The 25,103-nt window shown below is 50.4% G+C and overlaps 1 protein-coding gene and 2 pseudogenes across 2 annotated transcripts in view; 2 read left to right on the forward strand and 1 right to left on the reverse strand.

Moving 5' to 3' along the window:
• The window catches only part of PXN (paxillin), a 42,054-nt gene extending 17,484 nt beyond the window's left edge, over positions 1-24,570 (reverse strand). The window contains exon 1 of one of the 2 annotated variants that reach the window (XM_025044480.1): positions 24,516-24,570. In XM_025044480.1, the coding sequence (XP_024900248.1) occupies positions 24,516-24,555 (40 nt within the window). In that variant the 5' untranslated portion in view covers positions 24,556-24,570. Of the gene's footprint in view, positions 1-8,743; positions 8,805-24,515 lie in introns of those variants that run through there. The other variant, XM_025044479.1, reaches the window with a different exon arrangement.
• Positions 12,036-12,154, forward strand: LOC112477286 (annotated as a pseudogene).
• On the forward strand, positions 14,057-14,175 carry LOC112477258 (annotated as a pseudogene).
• Positions 24,571-25,103: the final 533 nt, after the last annotated feature.

The following is a 25,103-nucleotide window of genomic DNA, read 5'->3' on the forward strand; positions in this document are numbered from 1 at the left end:
CAGGACCAGCGCCTGCGGATGGTCTCATCTCAGCCCCTTTGCTGAAACTCTTCCAGATTAGGAAGGAGAACAGAAAGGAAAGGCGGGTCTCCCCCTCCCCCAGCCTTGAGCTCATGAGCAGTTAGAGCAGAGGTAATCTAATCCGCAGCAGTGGGGGTACTTTTGCTCGGTGAGTAACTCCCCAGGAATGGGGAGCTGGGTATATTTATCCTGATAACTGTCCTGGAAGGAAAGGCAGAACTGTGACCAGTAAGGGCTGATCCACAATTAGGCCAGATCTGCTCTGCCCCCACCCAGCCCGGGGACCTGGGGCCCGGACACTGACTAGGAAGTCAATCTCCTAGAGGGGCCTTCCCTGCCAATTTGGGTTATTGTCAACTGACTGTCTCCTCTCCAAGAACTCAGCTCTAGAGAGCAGGGACCTTGTCTTGCTAGATGCCATGTCCCCAGCAGCTACAATGAATGGCTGATTAACAGAGGGCCTGTATAGAGAAGGAAGATGGGGAAGGAGCAGTGGGCAGACAGAACGGCCAGTCTGAGCGGCAGCCAGGAGGCTGTGATTCCAGGCCCAGCACGCTGGGTGCCTGTCAATGGGCTGTACCACCTTTCTGGGTTGTCTTCTCTATCTACAGAGTGGGCAGAACCCAATTTATACCCATTTCTGGTAGCAAGCTCTGAGGAGAGAATTTCAGGTGAGATTTATATAGCACCCTTAACCTCTTCAGAGTTTGTCTAAATCCAAGATACTGCTATTATATGAATCCCAGACAGGAACTGCTTTCCCTAAGGGGCTGGATGAGAACTGATCAATACTGTAGTGTCACTTAAATATTTAATAACCGTGCCTGGAGGTTATGAAGATTCAGCCACCATTCTCCTTGGCTGACTCATGCCTCACTCAACAGGAACTGCCATTCTACTCTCACGGCCCTGAAGGAAGTGTGGGCTGGGGGTGACACACAGGAAGCCAGGGGAGAGGCCGAGTCTTCCAATCTGCTGCCGGGAGAGGCGGGAGGTGGCCTGTTCCTTCCCTGGGCTTCCCGCAGGCTGTGGGAGGGTGGTTTCCTGTCTGCTGAGGAGCCCTTCGTTACAGGGCTGACACAAAGTCAGTGTGCCGGCAGGTTCGCTTTATTGGGTGCCTGGCTTGCGCCCAAGGTCACTGAGCACAAGTAACCAGAGACTTGAGAGAATGAAGGTGGAAAGGCAACTCCAGAGGTCACCCTGAATGCCAGGCAGAAGCCCAACTGTGCCAGGCCCCATCTGGACCAGGTACTCGCCAGGGCCCCACCGATCAGGCATTCCCCATCTGATGGGGCTCCAGGAGGATAAGCCAAAGCAAGTGGAAGGAGACACCCAGGTTTATTCCCCACACCTCCGACCCACCCCCTTCACCCCGCCAGGCACAGGAGCAGGTCCAGGCTGGCCAGACAGCTGAGCGTCTTTTCTATTGTAAATAACTCATCTCCGAGGTCTAGGATCAGCAGGCTCCGCCCTCCCCCTGTGGACGCATTTCATTGGTCACACTTCATCCACCTCTTCAGGTCACCCAGAAACTCCAGACTTTTTAAGGTCAAGTCTAGGGCCCATCTCCAGGCCTATACCACAGTTCCTTCAATGGGTAAAGCATGGGTTTACATACAAAAAGACAGACGGCCTGGAACTCAGGAGACTCCTGTGCTGGAAATTTTCTCAACACTTACAAATCCACCCAATCCATTTCTGCAATTTGGGCTCCGGGAGGCAGGGCGGCTCCTTGGGCCTCTCACCCCTGCTAATCACCAACAGAGGTTAGGAGGGGCTCAGAAGTGAGTCATCCGCCCTACAGAGACCCAAACAGAAAGTTCAAAAGTTTGTCTGTTCCAGGAATGAGCTGTCTTTTCATAATGTTTGTGAATTTTGCAGTACTAGTTACCCATTCTTTGCCAGTCAGGTTCTGACCAATGAACACAGCAACTAGGTGGCCACAGAACAGGTCAGTGCTTCCTGGTCTCAGGCGGCTGGGTCATTTCCCTAATTCAGCTCTCTCTTGCCTGCCTTTCCTAGTTCTCCAAGAGTACCCATAATAGCTCCTAGAGCACCGTTTCTAGCTCTCGCATTTCCCTGGTCACCATGCTGCATTAATTCTTCCTTCACAGGGCCTCTCTCCATTACTTTCCTCCCTTTCTTTTCATCACAGGCAGCCAACAACTTGGACTGGCATCCAAATCCACGCTCAGCCCCTTCTCGAACTCACCTGCAGCATCCTGCTCTGGGTTCTCCCGACTCCAACCCTCTAAGCAGACACCAGCAGCTTGATGTCTTGGAAGCTCACCTTTTTTGAGTGTGTCCATGTCACTTTTGCCTCTCTCACTAGACTCCAAACCCTCTGCAGACAGGGACCTCCTCCCCCCTTGCCAGATCCCCAGAACGAACACCCTCGTGGCCTCTCCTACAGTGACTGGATATGAACCGAAAAAGGAAGAGTCACAATACTTGGCCTCTGACAGCTCTCGCTGCCCATGAAATAAGATCAGAAACCCTGGGGTTGGCATTCCGGTCTTGAGCTTCTCAGAATATGGCCCCAGACTAGCCCTTACTTCTTCCCCACCCCCACCCCCTCACTGAAACCTGACTTTCCAACTAAATTGGGCCCCTTCCTCCCTTTCCTAGCTGTGTGCCTTTATCTGCAATACTGAATGTACCCCCTCCCCAATTTTCTGCTGAGATATTCATACCCCCAGGGGACAGAAGAAGGCTAAAGGCACAGAAACGACCTCAGGGTAAACCCAGAATACCTTCTGAGGATCAGATTTACTCAGGAGCAAGTAATTTAAACCATTGCCTTAAATTAAAACAAGCAAAATATGGAGTCAAATGCAAAATGCAAATGATTGTAAGATAAGGAGTCAGGCTTAGAGACATTTTGCACATGCACTTGGGGATATTGGTGAACAATTTTAAGCAGCACCACAAAGCCACCACTGTCCCCACATAAAGCCACCCCTGTCCATACCACAGATTTGGCTGCTCTGGTGGTGTTGGGAGCTGGGACAGTAATTTAGCTGTATGCCCTACTGACACTCCAGCCAGCATGGCTGTGAGGCAGAGTAGAAAGAACAGGCCTCCAGGCAGTAAGGCAGGTGGGTTCAAGTCCACCACTCACTAGCCTGGGTGGCAATTTACTGGACCATTCTGGGCTTTAGTTACTCAGACACTTCATAGAGCGCACAGTGAGTAATCAATGAAAAAGTGTGCAAATGCCACCATGACGGCTGGGGAGAGCCTCCTCTACCCTCCCACTGCGACACAGAGGAGACACTGGGTAAATAAATCCACATCACTGATTTTCATCTCCCTTAAGCACAGGACAGGGAGGGGGTGGAGCCAGGGACTGCAGCCAGGAATCTTGGAAGCTGTGACAGGCCTGTCACTAAGACAGGCCTCCTTGCTGAGAAAACCACTGACCTCACCCATCCCTGCCTCGGGTTCATTCCAATCCTCCTCAGAGAACATGAGCTGAGCCCAGAAGCCTCCAACTCACTCCCTAGCAAGGACAGAGGCAAGAGAGAAATGTCAAGGCTCCAGGGCCCCCCCACCCCCACCCAGCTCTACTGCCTGCTAGGAAGTCGCAGATGTCTGAAAGCCCTATAGCTTTGAACCTGGAACTCAGACAATAGAAGGAGCTACCCAAACTCCACGGAAGCTCTCAGCCTCTGACCTCCTAGAGGAGCAAGCCCAGGAGAGAGCAGCCTCTGCTCCTGCCACTGAGGCTCCGAGCCCAGCACAGTGCTAGGAAGGGACCCAAAGACAGAGCTGCATGGCCAGAAAGCTCAGACAAGGAGAAGGAAGAATGAAATAATCCTTCCTGAGCTGCTACTAGGATCCTCGCCTCACACCCCCATTTCACAGATAAGGACAAAGAGGCTCAGGGATGTCCAATGAATGCACTCTGCAGGCAGGCGGAGTCCCCCAGGAGGACAGCTCTGCCTGGCTGCAGAGCTCGTCTATGTTCTCTCCATGACACCCCACAGGGAGAGGCTGTCAGCAGCCCTGCCTCATTCTGCCTGTCACCACTCTCCAGTTTCCAAAGCACAAGTCCTGGGAGTTACTAGACAATACAAAAAGGCTGGCCGCTGGGGTGCTGTTCCACTATGGCCACAGGGGCCCTTGTTCTTCTCCCTTCTCTTTCCCCCTTCCCTCTCTTCTTCACCCTCGGCCCAAGTCAGGGTCCTGACACACTGATGAGCCCCTGGTGGTGGCATGTGGAGCTCAAGAATTCAGAGAAGGCTATACTTGGTTGCTGGATGGCAGGCTTGCATGAGTGTTTCCCTCCTGTGCCATGCAGCCAGCGGCCTCACCTGAGCATGATGCAAGACAGGGCTGCGTCAGGCACTGACCTCTACCCTCGCTTACTGCCAAGCAGCCTTCTTATCTGGATGAGGGAGGAGCCTGGGCACAGACAGACCAGTGGCTCTTTGGTGTCCTCGAAACAGGCAGAGGAAGCAAGAGAATCATCAGGAGATAGACAGGCAGTCAGGGCTCCACTGAAAACACTAAACAGCCTAGAGACAAAGAAAATCTGAGGCCTGATGTGTGATCAATCAGCCGTGAGGTATGCCACCACCCGTCCTTGGCTAACAATCATAAAGTCTTGACATTTGCAACTCATTTGCTTTTAATTTTAGAAAACAGACTGAAGCAGGTTCAAGATTACCCCATGACCATCGGCCCCACTCATGTGTGTTCCACTATGCTTTCTTGAGTGAGAAAAGGAGCTAGGAAGTACACAGAAGCCCAGATGTGCCCTCAAGGATGGGCAGTACACGATCCTTACCTACCACAAGTGTCATCCGTAGGGTATGTCACTGTGGAACACGAGTTGGAACCACTACCTGAGACAGTCAAGAGCTCTGAGAAGGTGGAGCAGATGGGAGAGGGAAGAGCCGAGGCCAGCTGCCCTCTGCCCCGGGCGGCCCACAATGACACTTTCACTTCCCTGGAGGCATCTATGCCACCCAGCCCTGACCTTGGTCTCACAGGTTTTGAAAGCCCTCTGCTCAGTTTTGGGTAAGACAAAGTTCTTTCACCACTTGAAAGTAGATGTCACGAGTGACTGTCGACACCTCCTGAGTAAGGGGATGGTCTAGGGAGGGCCGGTCATATACAGAGGAGCCCCAAGTCTTGTCTCAGTCCCTTGCAAGCTTCCCATGCTCGTTCCCCATGCTGGCAGGCAGCGGGCATGGTCTGACCAGAGGCCCTGATTGGATGGGGTCGCTGATCTACACAGGAGGGATGCTCCAGCCACTGTCCTGAGGACACACATTTCTCTACAAGCCTAGATCCTTGCTGACTCTCCTCACGGGGAAATCAGCCTCTTCCTGGACAGGGAGGGAGCAGATGGAGTTCCACAGTCCTCATGGCCTCGGCTAACCAGAGTCATACTGGGAAACCACAAGAAAAAAAAGGAGGGAAAAGACAGACTTTCCTGAAACAAAAAGCATCCTCTGAGACCTCTGGGCTGTCAGTCTCATTGGCAGGGCTCACGTGGAGGGACATCAAGGAAGAGGACAGGATGGGAAAAGAACTAAAATAAGACCCTGAAGTCTACCTGCAAGAAGCCCACCAACCCCAGGGCTGAGGCAGAGAGCCAAGCAGATGGCAAGCCTCCTGGAAGAACGGAACCAGTGGTCTGTGGCCCGGGGCTCATGCATTAGAGAGAGTCCCCGGGCTCCGGCTAGGCTTGGCTTGCCTTGATGTGACGTGGTGTGGCTGGTGTCCCTCTGCCATGCCCAGCTGGTTACACCAGGAGACTGATGAGACTACCTCAACCCTGATTTGGATTTTATTAGAGGAGACACTCTGGGGCTCTGGGCATCCCCCCGGCAGAGCCAGGACATATGGCAAGAGCAGTCCTCAGCTATAATGCTGAAATCATCTCACAGGAAGTCCCTGATGTGCACACATGGAGAGTATTCCAAAAGTCTGTTTGGAAGTTGGACTTTGAACGGTACCATGGGGACTGTCTTCTAATAGAAGCAGAGCTCTGAGGGGGGGATTTGGGTGACTTCCACTGGACGCTAGGTTCTGCAGAGTTTGCAGGGAATACTTTCTCACTCTGAGGGGCCAAGAAGGAGGGCCATCGGGGCGGGGGGTGGAGGGGGTTGGCAGGCCAGCATAAGTCAGCAGCATTGAACCCCATCACTCTGCACTCACAGAATCCGCTTTGTGCCTGGCGTTATGCTGGGCACCAAGGGGTAAAATTGCCCTGGATGCTTCTGGTCTAAACTTCCCAAGGATAGACGGGACAAAAAATCCTGTGCTTCGGTCCCCAACAACTGTACGGAAAATCGGGGAGCCTTGTGGTTAACTTGGCAACCTCTGACCTGAACAAACCTGCCAGTTGGGGCTGCTGCCTCTCCTGTCCGTCTCTACATCCAAACAGGAAGTGGTCACCAAGGAAGTCAAAAAGCTAGTCAAGCATTGCCCGTTACTGCCCTCTCTGACACCATTTCTTTCTCCTTTTTAAAAGGAGGCAGCAGGACCGGGGGAAGAACGGGTTAAAGGAGGCAACAGAGAACATAACAGAGGTCACCAGTCCGAGGCCTGCAGGCTGAACCCTATGCTCTTCCTTTCTGTGCCCCAAACTGCGATGTCCTCCTCTGTGGGCATAGTCCCTTGGGATGGGTTGCCTGCAAGCAAAAGGGGGTGCCTGGCTCCACTCCGCTGTCTTACCCCACACCTAGGTGAGGTAGGAGCTGGGATGAGAGGAATCAAATCTCATTGACTATGAACAATGACTCCCGTTTCCAACTAAGAGGGACAAATTTCAAAATGCAGGCACAATGAACAGCCACAGCACTCTCTCCTAGTGTCCAGATCCTCCCACGGGCCGGGGCGTACCACCCTTAGAGCCAAGGGCAGCTCAGTGTGGAGTGGCAGAGTGCAGGAAGTACTAGCAGTCGCTAGGGGCGCCCCCGGGACCTGGTGGCTGAGCCCAGACCGCTCAGACCCAGACCGCTCAGGCCTGTGAGCTTGAATGGCCTAGTGCACATTTTATTCTTTCTTCTGCCCGATTCTACAGTTCCTTACCTTCCCATGCCTACCAATGTTTTTGGTGAAACAGGAATTGTACATGGCTAAGGAATGGCCCAGACATATCTACGAAGATCTCTTTCGGCAATGACCTCTGATTCTTCTCCTTCCAGAGGGGATCCTAGAGGCAGCAGGACTGGGGGAAGGGGGGTCAAGGGAGGCAAGAGAGAACATAACAGAGGTCACCGGTCCAAGGCCTGCAGGTTGAACTGTATCCCCCACACGTGCTTTTTTAGAAATCTGAGTTAGATTTCTAAAGAAATCAAGAGACTGCACATGAAAGCCAGGATTTCTGGCTTCCCAAGAGCAGTCAGAAGAGCTAGTAACACTGGCCTACTCCGCTGCAGGGTAACTGCTGGCTATAGCCTAAAATCTAGGTCCCTTTCTTTTTTGACCTACTTTATCCATTCACAACACCTGCTCAGCCTCAGCAGGTATGAGTTTGCGGCATAACGTAGCATGGGCTTTGTAGCTGAACTTGCGTTCAAGTCCCAATCTGCTGCTTGCTGGTACTATACTTCTTTGAGCTCAGTTCCCTCATCTACACAGCAGTGTAATAACAGCCCCTAACATCACTGTGAGATTCCCAAGCTTGGCTTAAGTCCTTCGGAGGAACAAGTAAAATAATGAACATAAAGCAGGCCTGGCATATCACAAGCACACATATCATTAGTGCCTACCTCACCGAATGACACCAGGTGACAGATGGGGGCTAAGGGGCTGTCCCGCCCACAAAGCTGACATCCCTGACTGCCCCACTGGAGCAGGTGCAAAAGAATACTCAGCACAAGCCATAAGCAGCTGCACAGAAAGTGCTCTGCAAGGTGTCAATCCTGCCACATTGGCTCCCAGCTCCATCTGCTAACACACCTGGACTGGATCACTGGTCTCTACCCACAAGGAGATCTTAGGTAAAAAGCTGACAGGCTTGTGCAGGACCCAACCCAAACCGATCTCTTTCTCCTGCTTCAAAGCCATCCCCAAGTTCGAAGACTTGCCAAGCGGGAACACCCAGAGGCCTCTGTTCTCAGGATGTGGGGAGCTCAGTACACAAAGCCAAAGGGAGGAAGGGCACTGCTGGTCCTCCCAGGACTCCGGTCCAAAGGCCAACCTGCAGGCCCCACAGTGCCATCTGCTCTGACAATCCAAGCTCTGAGGACGGTGTCCGGGGATGGGCCAGGGTAGTCCTTGCTGCACGTGCCCATCTGAGGTCTCTAATTCCTAACTCGGCCAGAGGGTTCGGCCTTTGGGGTGACATTGACACGGGCCGTCCTGGACTTACTCCAGAGGCCTAAGTGTTAGGCATGACAAGCGCCCACCTGCTCGGTGTAGCCTGAACCTGGCTGCGCAGCCCCCGCCCTCTCCTGACTCAGTTCAGCTCCCCACCGTGGATAAAAGGATTCCTCACCCCTCTTTCCAGAGCAAGAGAGGCTGAGAGCAAAAGAGCTCAACCTTACAGTGGAGGGCGGAACCTGGCCTCCACAGATGACCTCCTAAGGGCTGCATGAGCCACCTGAAATTTCACGCAAAGCATCATGTGCACACGTCCCTACAGCACTGCTTTAGGGAGACGTTCATCATGTTCATGGCCCAGAGGGCTGGGAATCTGCAAAGGCGAAACCATTGCCCAAGACGACAGCTGGCAGTGGCCGCCCTGCACCTCTCAACTCACTATTGTTGAAGACTAGTCTGATCACTTGGGGCTGAAGCAGCTCCATCTGTGCCTCGATCCGAGGTGACCAAAATGTCTGGAATGGGCCCTGCCAGGCGCTGACCCAGGCAACATACACACTCCTCTCCAGCAATGCCACTGCCATGCAAGAGTGCTAACCCGTGGGAGATTGTCGTAATGGGGCGGTGGCGGGGTGGAGAAAAGGAGGGGTTTCTGGGCAGAAGAAGGAACAGAGCTCTGCAGAGGTGCACAGCGGGCTGGCAGACAGAGGGGGCTGGAGTTCAGGGTAGAGTCCCAGCTTGGTGGGAGAGGAGTCAAGGCCTAGGGGTCTGCAGCAGAAGCTGGACTCACAGGGCAAGCCCCGGAAGACCCGGAGGCTCTTGGCGAGAATGGCAGGACCAGGCTTGCAGGTTAGATTACTCAGGCAGTGTGTGCTGAGGCTCAGCCAGAGGAAGACCAGCAGGCGCAACGCTCTAAAAATAAAAACAGGTAAAATCAGCAAGACCTGGTAACTGAGTGGCTATGGAGAAAGGGAAGAGTGCAGGATGCCTCCCCCATGTTTCCGGCGGGAAGATGGAGGTTCCACCAGGTGACAGAAGAGGAGACGGGAGGCGGAGCAGGAAAGAAGGTGCATGGGAGGGTCAGGGTGACAAGGACAGTGATGGAGGTCAGGCAGAGTCACAGGGCAACCCGCGCCAGGGCCTGCCTTTTTTTCCCCTGGCCACATCAACTATGCCTATCTCAGGGGCCCAGAAAGCAATGGTTTGGGAAATGATACAGGCTTGCCACTCTGCTCTTCCTCTGAAAACAAGCAGTTCTCCCAGGCCAGCCTTGGGGGAGCTGTAAACTACACACTGCCAGCTTCAGGAATTCTCAGAGTGCCCAGGATCACCAAAGGTTTCCTCCCTCTGTCCACACCCTCGATCTTGAGGCTGAAGTCTGCCCAACTCCCGACAGCCTCTCAGGAAGAGGGGCTAGGCCAAGCCCATTATCACAGAAACCAGGTCCTTCCTGCCACACAAGCAGCGGGGCTCACTCTGGGAGCCGGTGGGCCCAGGATGCAATCTCAGGCCCCAAACTCTCGTAAAAATGCCCTTCAGGACTGGCCCAGGGCCCCAGCTGCTGAGCCCAAGAGGAGTTTGCAAGGGTAGAGCACAACATTTGACTGGAGGAAAACAGAAGACCCACAGGCCAGCCCCACTTCAGCTGTCATGCCAAGGCCACCCCAAAAGGTCATTCCACTGAGGAAGCAAAGGCTAGCAACTGTTCCTGGCCTTGTGGCCCAGGTTGAGTTTGATTGTTTGCAAGATCCAATTGGGAGGACACAGGGTACCAAATCATAGCCAGTGAGCTCGCTCGCTCGCTCGCGCGCGTGCGCGCTCTCTCTCTCTCTCTCTCTCTCACACACACACACACACACACACACACACACACACACACGCTTCCTCCCTCCAGGCCTTTGCACTTCTGTTTCCTCTGCCCAGACCACTCTCCTTTCTCCTTTAGGAGGCCAAATCATTTCTTATCCCTTGAGACTCAATCAGTTTCCTATTCCATAATGTGAGAATAAAAAGATCTGCCTTGCCTACCTGACAAAAAAAGGAATGTGTAGTTTTTATGGTGTAGGCCTCTTCTGTAAGAGAACCCCAGATCTTAATTAGGAAAATTGTATTATCTATGTAAAGGATGAAGGTTTAGGGCTTTTTCTACATGTCAAGATTAAAATAAATACTCAACAGAAGGTCCGTTTAGGGTCTGTTTCCTCCAGGAAGTCCTCCCGGACCACGTTCTCTGCGAGTCAAGACCCCTCTCCTCTGAGTTCCCAAAGTTTTGTGTACTTCCTCTGAGATCACCTATCAAACTGGTAGAACTATCGAAGGGCCTAAGTGTCCAGCCAGCCTGTGACAGCTCAGCGAGGACGGGGAGTGTAGCTTTATTATCTATCTTCACCTTCTCCTATAGGGCAGTGCCTAGCACATGAGAGGTGCTTCATGGACGACTACTGAATAAATGAATGAATGACCTCCTGCCAAGCCCACATGCTACAGGGATCTGTCCTACCACTTCAGTCCATGCCCCCTCTAGTCTCCATAAGTGCTCACCATATGCAAAGCACGATGAGAAGAGCAACACATGCACACAGAGCTCGAGCCCTCCCTACACTTCTAACTCAGGAAATTCCCCTCCACTGTGAACTAGTTACCACCACTCCTCCCCACCAGGCACCACAACTACCCTTAAAAAAAAAGACTGTGGCCACAGCACAGCAGCCCCTTGTGGGCACTGAAGGTGTGAACTCCCTGTGTGGCCTGTCTGGCTTCCTCTGTGGGTGGGTAAGGGCAAGCTGGTGAGGTGAGCTAGGTTCACAGAAACGAGGCAGCTGGGAAGGAGTCTGGGTCTCAGGCAGAGTCAGGACCTGGGTGATGGAGGAACAGGTGGAAGAGGAGCATTACCAAGAACAACCAGACAAGGAACAGGGAGAATGGCAACCCCAGTGTCCTGCCGATCTCATCCTGCCACAACTCTCCCCATGGGACAGAGGAGGCAGGAGATGTGAGCTGGAATGTGCGGATTTTCTGAACCATGCACCACTGGAATGTGTTAGCAACACCAGCCATGGGGCTCTGTAGCTGGGAGCAGCTGATAGCATCATTGATTATCATGACTAAGCCACAGATGAGACAAACCACAAAGCATTCACTGAAGATTAGTGATGCTGAGGGAAGCTCCAAGGGAAAAATAGCCAGGGAAAGAAGGAGAAAGACAAGTTTTTGGAAGAGAAACTAAAAGGGAGAGGAAGGGAAAAAAATAATGTTTTGCAAACATTTGTTGTTAATTTCTTTAGCCTTTAAAAGGCTCTTTTTACAAAGGAACAAAGAGGGCCCGAAACAGTAAATTTGTGAGCAAATAAAAAAAAACTAATAATGCAGTGTGGGTTTTATAATATACGTAGACATAAAATTTATGACAACAATGATACAAAGGACCAGACGGGGGGAACGGAAATATAAGATTCTCACGTTATACCTGAAATAGCATAATATGATTTGAAGGGAGACTGCGATGTTAAACCTGTAACTCATACAGCAACCACTAAAAAAAGTAAGCCAATGAAGTAGAGCTAAATAAACCAGTAGTGGAGATAAAATAGAAACCTAAAAAATATTCAATGAATCCAAAAGAAAGCAATAAAATGAAAAAGAATAAAGAGCAGATGGTACAAACAAAAAACAAATTTTAACGTGGTAGACAAACCCAATCATACTGATAATTACTTTAAATATTAAAAGGTCTCTATGGCCATGCCACCCTGAACATGCCCGATCTCGTCTGATCTCGGAAGCTAACCAGGGTCGGGCCTGGTTAGTACTTGGATGGGAGACCACCTAGGAATACCAGATGCTGTAGGCGTTTAAAAAAAAAAAAGAAAATGATGTTAAAAGGTTTATACATTCCAATTAAAAGGAAGAGCTTGCCAGACTAGATAAAAATGCAAGATTCACTAAATGCTGTCTATAAGAAACACTTTAAATATAAAGACACAGATAAGTAGTTCCTACCGGTTTGGTATGTTAAAACAATGGAGAAAAACAGACCATGCTAACACTCATCTTGTGAAAATTGAGAGTGGTTCTGTTAAAATCAGACAAGGTAGAATTCCGGACAGGAATATCACCAGAGATAAAGAGGGACATTTCACAATGATAAAAAGGTCAAAACATAGTATTCTAAATGTATATACACCCAATAACAGAGCTTCAAACTAGATTAAGCAAAATTGACAGAACTAAAAAGAAAAATCAATGATTGTAGCTGGAGATTCCAACTCTCTAATTGAGAAAGCTCAATAATTGAGGAAAGCCTTTCAAAAAAAAAAAAAGCAAGAGTAAGATACAAGCGAATAACCTGAAAGTGAAGAATAGCAGGACAGAGAGGACCGACGGAGTGCCAGTCTGAGGAACACAAGGGACCCCAGGCATTTGCTCACTGAAGCAGAGGAGGCCGGGGGTGGTCACGGAGCAAAAAAGGCTCCCTTCCTTTTGCTAAACCACACAGACCTCCCCCCATCCCACATCGCCCAGAGAGCGGGGAGGCACATCAGCTCATGCCACACTTCCCAGTGGCTTTCAGTCCCTGACAAATCTGGGTGGGGGGCGGGCAGTGTTCAGTACCCACACAGCTGGTTGATCACTTTCTCAACTACTATGCTCCCAAGCACGTTGGGATCCTCATACAGGAAATACACAAACACACGCACCACCTGTCCCCTTCCCCTCCGGTCTTCCCAGTGGCACTCAGTGGCATCGCTGAGTGGCAATCAGAATGGGAGTCAAAGGAGCTGTATGGCACAGTGGACTAAAGCAGTCTCTGGGTTCCAACACCAGCTTGGCCACTTACCAGCAACTCGTTTCAGGCAAGTCACTTCTTCTCTCTGTGCTTTAGTGTCTGTATCTATAATACCCACTTCACAGGGTTGTTTTGAGAAAAAATTAAGGTAATGCAAGTATGGCACTTAGAACAGTGCCTAGCACAGAGTAAATTACATTAATGCTGGCAATATTCCAATTACGTAAACATATATGCACTGAAAAGATTTTATAGAAATGTATTAAAATATTAATTATGGTTATGACTGGATAATTGTCTCTAAGAGTTTTTATTATACCCTTCTCTCCATATCTCCGTAGTTTTCTAATTTTCTACAATGAACATGTATAACATTGATAATTAGTAAAAAAAAGTTAAATATTAAAAGGAATATGAACATAATGTGTCCTCTTAACATTTATAATATAGAAAAATAAACTTTTAAAACAGTGAAGAGACATAAACACAAAATAACTGAAAACAGGTGTTCAAATAAATAAATACCTGAACACTAATGTTCACAACAGCACCATTCCCAACAGCCAAAAGGTGAAAATCACCCAAATGTCCATCAACAGATGAATGGATAAACAGAACGTAGCCTATCCCCACAATGAAATATTATTTGGCCATTAATAAGGAATGAAGTATTGATACAGCATGGGTGAACCTCAAAAAACAACATACTAAGTGAAAGAAGCCAATCACAAAAGGCCACGTATTGTATGATTCCATTTATATGAAATGTCCAGAATAGGCGAATCTATAGATGCCGAAAGCAGAATGGTGGTTACCAGGGGCTGGGGGAGGAGGAAGATGGGGAGGTCTTGGGCAGAGTGCAGGACTCCTTAGGGATGAAATGTTCTGGGACTAGATAGAAGTAACAGCTGCACAAATACACAAATTAAGTGTACTTGAATTGTACACTTAAAAATGGTTAATTGTGTCTACAGCCATGCCATCCTGAATAAACCCAATCTCGTCTGATTTCAGAAGCTAACCAGGGTCGGGCCTGGTTAGTACTTGGATGAGAAGCCACCTAGGAAGACCAGGTGCCGTAGGCATAAAAAGTAAATAAATAAATAAATAAATAAGGGATTATAAACTGACAAGGTCCTTGCAATCTGTGAGGTCAACCAAGGGTTGCCTCACCTTAAAAAATAAAAAATAAAAAAATGTTCACTATATGTTATGTGAATTTCATCTTAATTAAAAAATAACAATGAAGGGTATGTATATTGTTTGCATGCCTATATATTTATAAATGTATAGCAAATGGTTGGAAAAGATACATACCAAACTATTAACAATAGTTACCCCTGTGGGGAAAGAAATAAAAGACTTTCACCTTTGTACCTTTTTTTTATTATTACAATAAGCATGTATCTTCTTTGACATACAAACTTTAACAAAAGCAAATAACAATATCGCATACAAAATGATATGATAAAAGTCTCTAGGGGGAAAAAAAAGCTCAAGGCTACACTGTGGCAGACGTGTAGTTCTATAAACGAAGAAAACTAGGACCCCAGACATTCCCCCAAAATGGCTAGAAAGAGTTAAAAGCACAGGTCTGCTGTGCTAGTAAGTGTCCCAAGCAAGTGTTTTCTCCTCAGAGGGCCTCAGTTCGTCCATCTGTAAAACGAGTCAGTTGAACCTTGTAAGTGATTTCCAAACATTCTTACATTTTTATTTTTAAATTTCTTAAAAGCCACAAAACCCCTTTTGCAATTGTAATATTTGATGGAAGCCCAATATATGAACAAATAAAAAGTGAGCATCGCTGACTGAAGAAGGTGATGGCCAGAGACCCTCCCCCCACCATTTACAGAGGTAGGTGACACCCTAAGTCTCCTTCAAGCTCTAGAAGCATAGGGCTAAGAAAGACTAGATCTGTACAGAATCACAGAGAAAGGAGTGTTGACTGATCGTACCCAACGGAACATTCAAAGAAGAATCTCTCCAGCAGAAGTAGGAAGAAGAGAAATGGCAGAAGCCCAAGAAAATGATGTCAAAACGAGCTGCTACCAGCAACGCCATCAATAGCTGATGACAGCAAGCCAAGGGTCCCGGGGGCAGGTAAACTACAACAGCCCTGGTCCCCATGCCTCTGTGGAGGTCAGCCAGATGACAGCTGTCTCCAGGTCAGTGTTCCCGCTGCTCTAGAGGCACAAACAGGATGTTTGGAAACAGATGACCAGAAATGACCACAGGAAGCCATGAGAACCACCTCCAGGTGATGCTCCTCTTCCCGCCCCCCACTCCCACCCCTGCTTGTTTCCGATGTGGCTATCTCAGCAGATGAGGCAAAAAGACTTCAAGTGCTAACTTCCAAAGAGAGAGAAGGGGCGGGAATTCTTAGAAAGTTCAGGACACAGCAGAAGAGGCCATCTGAGGTGGTGAGGCAGGGAAGAAATGAGGCCACTCGGCCATCCTAACAGCTGTCCTAAAGTCGCAGCTAGGCTGATGCTAATAAGGAAGGGTGAGGAAACCACACAGCTACTCGTGGGCACACAAGACTTTTCAGATTAACAGCATGTGACCAAGCGAGGCCAGAAGGGCTGCCAGGCTAGGTCTCCAAGGCACAGTGTAATGTTCCAGGTGCCACATCCGCCCCTTCACACAGACCTCAAGGAGCCAGCCCGACCTGATACTCCCAGAGCTCATCCCAGAGGGCCAGCCAAGCCAGGAGCCCACAGAGGAGATGGAGAATCCAAAGGAAGCCAAGTACAGGCCACGGGACACTCCCATTTTCACATATAGAAGAGGAACGCTCCAGGCAACAGAGAGTGAGCAAAAGCCTGGCCGGGACTCTCTGAGCCACTTCAAACCCCAACAGGGCCCAGGGCTGACCCAACGGACTGAGAGCCCCTAAAAGGGTACAGAGGTGGCAGGGCAGCCCAGCACTGGGGTGGGCTTCCAGCAAATGGGTGTGCCCACTCAACTGACAAAAACCATAGTTCACAGTCGATAACCAACCTCTCCCTTTCTCTACTGCTACCAAGAGTCTCACTGGCCTAGACTCATCTTGTGAGGCTTTGCCAGTGTCACGGAGCAGCCTTCACGGCCTGCCTTGACCAGAGGAGACCTGAGGGTTCTGGGAGAAGCCCAGCACTGAACTGGAAGCGGATCCTGGTGTGGCTCTCTGTGGCAGCTTTAATGTTAGTGTTAGATGAGCGATTAGTATAAACCAAGCCACTGGGTGACCTCTTCCCCTAGCCGCTTCCTCCTTCAAAGCCACCAAAGAGGTTCAAGGGAAATGAAATATCTCAAAACCAAAACCCAGCTAACACCATCAGCACTGGGGTATGGCCATTGCACCCGCAGAGCAGAGCCACCAACACTCTTGACCCCACAAGGCCATGAAGAGTCCCAAATCCCTTTCTCCAGGGATGCAACCAAAATCAGATTCCTCTCCAGGCCCAGGTGAACGGCCAACCAGGTTCAAGTACACTAGACACCCGCCACCAAGGTCAAAGCAAACACAGGCAGCAGGTTCCCAAAGTGGAGAGGTGAGGAGGAAAGCCAAACCCCCAGAGCAATGTGTAGAGTATTCCAAGAGTAAATAATAATCATAATTGTTACCATTTATTGAACACTTTAAAGCATTTCAGGATATGTGCCTGAGGCTCAGGGTGTAAGGTGACCTGCCGAGGTCACGCAGTCAGCAAGAGGCAGCATTGATACAGACCCAGAAGTGACAGATGGTGGAGCCTGTGTTCTCTCCAGGGCACCATGCGGCCTTCCCACCCACCTGGAACCGAGACGTTTTCTTGCTCAGATTCTCCAGCAGAGAAAGTGCTTTGCTTAAAGTAAACCATCACAGTGGATGTCCGCAGTTCGTATCCATTTAATCAGTAACCACCCTCAAGTATTCATTAAGTGACCACAGAGAGAGCTGAGCCTTGATGGTAAGAGACACTAGAAAGGCAGATAAGATTCCTGTCTTCAAGGGGCTTACAGAGCTGGGGAGTAGACAAAAGGTAAGAAGCCCGATTTCCGTAGATCTGTGAAGTCTTATTGGTGGGAGGGTCAAGAGGTTGGGCGTTTTAACTGGGAAAAGCCTTCTCAAGAAGGTGGCTGCAGCTGAAATCTTAAAGGTAGAAGAACCAAAAAGAGAATGATTTGGGTGCCACAAGACCTAGGATCAAGTTCTTAACATCATTATCCACAGTGACACCGGGTGTGTCTCCTTCCTGTTGAGTTCCCTGAGCTTCAGTTTTTCTTCCTCATCTGTAAAACGGGGAAAACTACCATCTGCCTCAAAGAGTTGTTGTCAGAATCATATAAAAAATGACAAAGCACATGCAAATGTTGCCTAAATCTGAAAGTGTTGCACAGTGCCCATGATTTCACACAGGCCAAGAGAAGAGAAGGGGCAGTGGCAGACAGAGCAGACAATAAACAAGACTACGAGGAGAGAGTGGGAAGGAAATGAGTTGGGTCTTTGCTGACGAACAGACCGGAAGAATCTGGACAATGGAACCCACGTCAGGGGTGGAAATATAAACTTAGGAGTCGCCAACACACAGCGGGAAAAGAGGTCACGCAAGTAGATAGGTTGATCTAGGTACCTAGGAGAGGAACAGGCAGCCCAGCGAAAAGCCTTTGGGAAAACGCGAAAGAAGCGGATCTTAAAAAAGGGAGGGGGAAATACAGCCTCTGAAGAGTGGGAGGTGTTCCCAGCAAGAGAGAAAACATGAAAGAATGGCCCAAGCTGTGTTTAAAAAAAAATAATAATAATAATAATAATAAAAGAAAAAAGGAGCAAAGAAAAGAGGTTCCAAAGGGCAGAAAGGTAAAAAGAATCAGAAGAGAAACAGGTTGAAGCAAATCTGCAGATGGAGAATATTAGGTCACATTAGGCCACAGCTGTCGAGGATGACAGGAGATCTGGGGCAGGAGGGCACGGGGAGTTATAAAAGGTGTTGGGGTTGAAAAAGACGTGGGGGGTGGAGTAAAGAGGGAATGAACAAAGGAGAAGCTGTGGACGGTGTCTGCGGTGTGCTGGCCTCCAACTACGCGGGAGGCAGGTTTGGGGACCATTTTACAACCTGCTCTCAACAGGGTTTTTTCTGTTGTTCCAAGAGGCCCCAGTCTCCATGGCTCATTCAAAAAGACCCACAGACTGGGGGCCAGAGGAGAACCGACTCGCCAGAGGATCCCTGAGCCAAAGTGAAGCGCTCCCGGGAGGCCTCCGCCCACCTTGCTCCCGCTCACCCAGGGTCTTACTATTTGAAACAGCTGGAAATGTGTGCCCTGCTCTCCCCAACAAGAAAACAGAACAGAACATGGCTGTTTCTGCCAAGTGAGTTCTGAATAAGCTGCATTCCATTTCATTAAAACAATTACCTGAGTCCCAGCCAAGAATTACATAAAGCTTCCTCCCAGCACCACCCCTCCCCCCATAAAACACACATCATACTGCTTTTCGAACAGGCAGAGGAAGGCCATGACACACCACCCTGAGACCACACTTGGAAGATCCCATGATCCCTATCAAGTGGCCAGCCTCTGTGCCCTTGCACGCTGACGGACAGGAGTGGGGCTCAGAGAAGATCCTTACATGAAGCGCTCCCCAATGACGGCCCGAAATGTTTCTAGAGGGCGCGAGGGCCCTCAAAGCCAAGGGGGTCACCGGCGTCAGAATCCGGCTGCTTCTCCCAAACAGATGGGAGACGCGAGTGGCCCAGCTTCAAGTCGACACAAAACAAGACATGGAGGGCCTGGGAGTGGGGATTCCAGGAGAGGAAGCCTGAAGTCTGAGGAGCCCACAGCTAGATCTGAGCTGTAAGCAAGACCCTGGGGCCACTCTGGCCTATGCTGCCCACAGGCTAATGGTGCTCCTTTGGCCACAGAGAAGAGGTTCCCCATGTGAACTGAATGGCATTTCAACCCCCCGCCCCAGGCTCCAGCTGCCCAGAGGCTGTTCTCTGCCTTCTGTAAAACTTGTTCTGCATCCCACCCAGGCAACCTCTTCCAAACTCCAACCAGGGCCCAGCATCTCCCTAGCCCAACCCTGAAATAACCCCCAGAAGCTGCCTCCACACCATGGAAGCTCCCTGGCCCAGGCTGGCTTTGTCTTTTTTCTGCACGGGTCATGGTGGCTGTGTGCCCTCATCCCCAGGTGAAGTCGCCAGTCACTATCACACCAGGCCAGCTTGACTCCTGTCTCTGCCCATCCAGTCTTTATATCACCCGTCCAGGGTCATAGGGGGCCACAGGAGACCAAGTCACTCGAGTCAACCACAGGTAGACAGACACTGGCCGAAGCCCGAGTCACTCGAGTCAACCACAGGTAGACAGGCACTGGCCGACAGACACTGGAAAAGCAAGGTTTTCTTACTTTTTTCCGACTTTTTATCATGAAAATAGCTAAATATATGAAGATCGTTACAATGAGCACCTGGATACCCTCCACCTAGATTCAATTATTAACATTTTGCCATTTGTGTAAAAAAAATTACCAATTTTTTTTCACCCTCTTTTCCCACTGCTGTCCCCGTCTCGCTATATATATGTACACACATATGTATCTGGTTTTTTTTTAATATCATTTAAAACTAAGTTGCAGGTATCACGACACTTTACTCCTGAATAGTTTAGCATGCACCTAGCAATAACACTGTTCTCCCATAAAACCACAATACCACAATCACACAAGAAATAAGCTTTAAGAGGCCGTCTTTAAGGAAAATTTGGCCACTGGGGCTCTGCCGAGCCTGGCCAACCACACACTCTGCCTGCCACCAGCCCAGCATCCCTGGAGAGGCCAGTCCTGAGCCCCACTGGTTAGGCAATCAGTTTGTTAGCTGGAAGACTCATCAGGACGTGAATGACACTTGAGGCCAGATGTGAGACTCCCAACAAGACCCCAGCTGAAAAGGCAAAGCCGGTCTGGGAGGCCGTGGAGGTTCCAGGCCTACCCTTAGTGAGATGATCCTGGATGCCCCTGTTAATCAGCAGCTTTGTCAAGATTTCCTGGAAAACTCTGTCTCCTGATACTTCCTCTCCCACTCTCTCTCCCACAGGACATCCGGAATTATCTATCTTAAAAGTTATCGACAAAGTGGGATGGCTCCAAATGGCAGCCATGGACAAACACCTGAACAAAGACAGGAGCATGTTTGTATGGGGCAGCGGGCACAGAAGCTTCTGATTCCACCCAGAAGGGGTAGAAGAGGGACCTCGGAGGACCGCCCCCGGCACTCCACAGCTGTGCGGGAATAAGCTCGCGGCTGTCTTGAGGGTAACAGGTGACCAGACTGGTGATGGGTGGAGAAGTGGGGCTCTCCACTGAGCAGGAGACACTGCCACAGGTGCCCAGCATCCCATCCTGAGTCCCCAAGAACAAAGGAGAGGGAAGAAGCCACCGAGAACAGGAAGAAGACAGATGTGGGAGACTGAACAAAAATTGGGGGTGGGGGAAGAAGTGGGGGCAGAAAAGATTTTTAGCCTACTAGTGATAGAAAGCAATCAAACCAAAAGGCAACTGAGATCCGATCCAGTATCATGAACTGAAGTGTAAAGCAGCAGTCCCCAACCTTTATAGCACCAGGAACCGGTGCTCCCTTGAGAATCTAAGGCCCAATGATCTGAGGCGGAGCCGAGGTGGTGGTGCTAGCGCTGAGGAGCAGCTGCAAATACAAGTGAAGCTTCCTTCGCTCACTGGCCGCGCACCTCCTGCTGTGTAGCCCGGTTCCTAACAGGCCACAGACCAATACTGGGTCTGTGGCCCTGGGGTTGGGGACCCCTGGTATAAAGAATGGTTACTAGCTCGACTCTGCATTTAAATCCCAGGCCTGGGTTTAAATCCCTGCCCTGCCACTCATTAATTACAGGACTCGGGCAAGTGGATTCGCCCTCTCTGTGCCTATTTTGTCATCTGTAAAATGAGTAGTAATAATAATATGGCCTCATATGGCCCATGTGATTCAATGAAACGATGTGTGTAAGGCGCCCAGCAGTGCCTGCACATAGTAAGTGCCTAGTAAATATTATAGGAAAGAGTTGTATAAACAATGAAGAAAGAAAAGTGTTCTACTGATATCGTGTTCATTATTATTAATGGAGGCACTGAGACCAGGACAACCCACGGAAGCACTGGAATGAGAGTGAAGCCAGGAGGAAGTTTTTCGACTTCTTGAACCTTGGAACAAGGTAAGGGCCCAAGGGAAGCTTTGGAAGGTCAGCATACTCCTTGTATGATGACTAAATGGAGAAAGCGGGCAGCTCAGCACCTCAGCAGTAACTCTGGCCTTCGACCGGCCCCTCCGGCTAAGGGCCCACCCTGCCTCACCAATGCGTGGCCATCACTGGGGAAGCTGGAAGAAAGGAAGACTGAGGTGTTCCCTCGGAAGACCTCAAACCCCTCCTGGTGGGGATACAGACCCCAGCAGCCCATACCTTTCCACACTAAGCTGTGGCCTGTGGCTGACAGCTTGGCACAGCACAGCAGAAAAGATACCTGCTAAGAATCAGACACGCCAGGGTTTGAATCCCAGCTCTGCCCCGCACTAGTGTAGAGCCTAGGAAAATCTCTGGCATGGACGCAGAGCCCAGTAGAAGCACACATCACTCCAGGAGCGCCTCTGTCACAGGCTCAGAAGCTGGGTACCCTGACCCTGGCCTAACACACAGAGGCGCCACAGACGAGCAAGCCGAAAGTCCAAACTTTCCACGGAAACAAGGAGGATCAGTAGCCCGGAATGCCCCAGGCAACTCCCTTGTCCCCCCCCACCCACCCAGTACACCCCTCCAAGGACAATGAGGCACTGTTTTCCAGAGGGTCAAGACTGCTGAGAAGCTGAAAGAAGACATGTCCAGATTCCAGCAACTGGGCACTGCCAACAGCTGGCCGCTTCCCGTGGGGAGAGAGTAGGGAAGGCAAAACTATCAAGTGGACCCACCCTCTGCCATAGAGGCCATTTCCTGGGGATGGCCCCCAGGGCAGACATTTTAAAGGTAACTGACAATTACTCAGCAGGCCCCAAGGCTCATCCCCCAGGTTAGAACCGATCACTTACAACTTTATTAGTAGTGATACTAATTAAGTATGGACCAGATCTGGAATTGGATCAGTCTGGGTTCCAATCCCAGCTCCTCCAGTGAACTTCCCAGAGCTCAGGTTTCTGCAACTGTAAAGCGGAGATAAAACGTCCCCCTCTCAGAATGGCAGTGATGAAACACATAAAGCGCCGAGTCGGGTGCCTGTCTCCCGTCAAGCAGGAGTGATCATTATTGGACCACAGCTGTGGTCACAGGCCCCTCCGAGTGCACTAGAAACGTGAACGAGGGGAGAACAAGGAGTTGGGTCGGAAAACGGAATCAGAGTGCATCTCAGTGTTGTGGGAACTCTGTCCAGGAAACTCCGGCCAGAACACGAACAGGGCGAACTCCCGGCCAAACCAGCATCTAAACGGTAATGAGAAAAGCCACCAGCAGCCACCCCACAGCACAAAGCAGCGAGAACACACAGGGAAGGGCCGTGTATGTGTTTTTCTGCCCAAAGAGCCATAAATTTGTAACTTATTAAATAGCACATGGCAAGTCTGTCACTAGCAGCTATGGGGAGGGGAGTGTTTCCTAATTTTTTTTTTTTTTGACTAAAAAACAAAGTCACAGCAGAGACTCTTGGCCCCTCTAACCTTGCCACAGGACAGACCTTAAGCTCTCTCCTGTTTCAGGGACCACGAGGCTCACAGCTGAGAACACTCTCAAGAGAAAAATAAAAACAAGAGGCCTAGCCTTTGTGTCTGCCCTAACTAAGTAAAACAGCTGACGGGCAGGGTGCTGAGCAGTCAGCCAGACAGCTGATGGGGCCTGAGCGCACAGGCAAATTCCTCTCTCCTCCTGCACGCCCCATTCCTCCCACCCCAGGCTCCGGTCAGCCAGGCGTGGCTGGCCCCCTGGGAGCTTAGACCAAGGAAGTTGAGCAGCCAGGATCCAAACAACTGGGAAGCCTGTGGTGGAAGGCAGCAGAAGTTACAGGTGGCAGTCATCACCCAGCTGCGACCCCTCCTTCACATGCAGCTAGCCCCCTCCTCAGAAAGAAAGGCCTCTGGGTACCCAAGAACTGCAGATTTAGGAGCTAGGGACTGGGCTTCTTCTAGTCATAGTTTTGTCATTTCGTGGCTGTGCAGCCTTGGGCAAGTGAATCAACCTCTCTTAGTCCCAGTTTTCTCAATTTGTAAAAGGCAGGTAGGTAGTAATGACAGCAGTGGCCCTAAGGGGCTCTTATAACGGGCTGCTGTGAGAACGGGACAAGTTGAGGTATGGGGAAGTACTCCATAAACAGCAAATTTAAAGTCCTACAGTCCCCTCTGCCAGTACACTCTCTTTCCTTTCAGAGAGACTAATTCAGTTTCCTGGCCCTAAATGGAAGACTGTCAGAAGACAGGAATTCAGGACTTCGTCTGCAAACTCTACGAAGACTTTCTCGGTCCTTCAAACAGCACCGGGACTGTGTAGAAGCACCAGAACCATATCAGCATTTTAGAAACTGTAACTCTACTTCTCAGTTCCCATTGGGAAAACCTTGAGACTTTCAGATCCTAATTTTAAAAACAATTTTAAAAACATCTCAGCCTCTTTTCAGCTTATTTTGATGTGGGGGAAAAAAAAAAATACCTGCCTGGAAGCCATGCCAACCTTGAATGTGTTGGAAAATTGGGTGCCAAGCCTGACCCAAAGGCAGAACTATGCTTGGCAGCCATCACACTCTGCAAAACAGGCAGGACCTTACACCATCCCCAGCTTCAGGATCTCTTAGGGGGTGGAGGGGAGGCAGAGGGGCTGATCCCAAAAGGAAGCTGCCAGGAAGCAGTGCAGTCCCTGTCCTCCTCCCTGTCGTCTTGGAAATCCAGTGCCTACAAATAGCCAGTCTTAACTTAGTGCCCTGTGTGCTTGGGGGAGGCCCGTCAGTTCTGTCTGATGAATCTGCTCCTCAGAGTCTGGGACAGAGAAAGCATCAATGGTCACACAAGCCACCCACAGTCCAGAGAGGGAAGACAAGGCTCCTACAGAAAAGAAACTTTTCCCCCCTCCGCACCTCCCCAGCTCAGAGGCCCTCCAGCTACAGCCGTGAAGGGGAGGGAGAGGGAATGAATCCTCTCACTTTAGGGTTCACACCACTCAAGCCATTCCTAGAACCCTGGCACCAACCCCCTTGGGTTTAGTGTCTGGTTCCAGCAGACACTTTCCCCTGCCCTAACATAAAATCAAAACTAGACTGAAAAGAGTAGTTTTGGAGCTCCGATAAACTGAAAACAGTAAAAGTCTATTCCAGGCATCCTGTCCTCCTTTCCTGTGTGGCTTCCAGCAGGGTTTGATGCTGGGGGGGCGGGGGGAGGGCGAGGGGAGCTGGAGACACTGCGGGCCAGGACAAACTCAAAGATGGCCATACCTTGGGCCTCACTTCCCTCCTCATTCCCCTGGCATTTCATCAGAGTCTAGGAGTGGGGGAAGAATCGCGTCTTCCCAGCTTACTCTTCTAGGATTAGGCTGGTCTATGACATGAAAGGGGAGGGGCTGGTCCACAGAGGGGATAGGACAGTCGGTGAAATGGAATGACGGGCCCAGGAGATGGGGTGACCAGACCTGAAGTAGGGGGCCAGTGAGACACATGGGAAATTTGTCTTCGTAGGGGTGTGGTCATTAGAGGTTCATCTCTAACTTGTGAATCTGACTAGTGACATGAAAGGGCTGGGCTCGGAGGGGCTATCCCTGAAGTGAGAGGGGGTGGGGGCAGCTCCTGGAATTGAGGTACCAGCCTGTGAGATTAGGCAGCTGCTCCCCAAATTGGGCGGTCAATCTGTGAGGTGGGGGTGGGGGTGGGGGAGCGGTCTGTGAAGTGAGGGTCCCATAGCTGGGGAGGCGGTCTGGTCCAGGCAGTGGGGATCCCGCCCGTGAAGCGGACGCGGCGGGTCCCTGAGGTGCAAGCTGGGCCCTGGGGCTGGTCTGGGAGATGCGGGTGGGTCCTCGAGGTCGGGGG

This window comes from Pteropus alecto, unplaced genomic scaffold (assembly GCF_000325575.1).
Source record: "Pteropus alecto unplaced genomic scaffold, ASM32557v1 scaffold113, whole genome shotgun sequence".
NCBI classification, from domain to species: domain Eukaryota; kingdom Metazoa; phylum Chordata; class Mammalia; order Chiroptera; family Pteropodidae; genus Pteropus; species Pteropus alecto.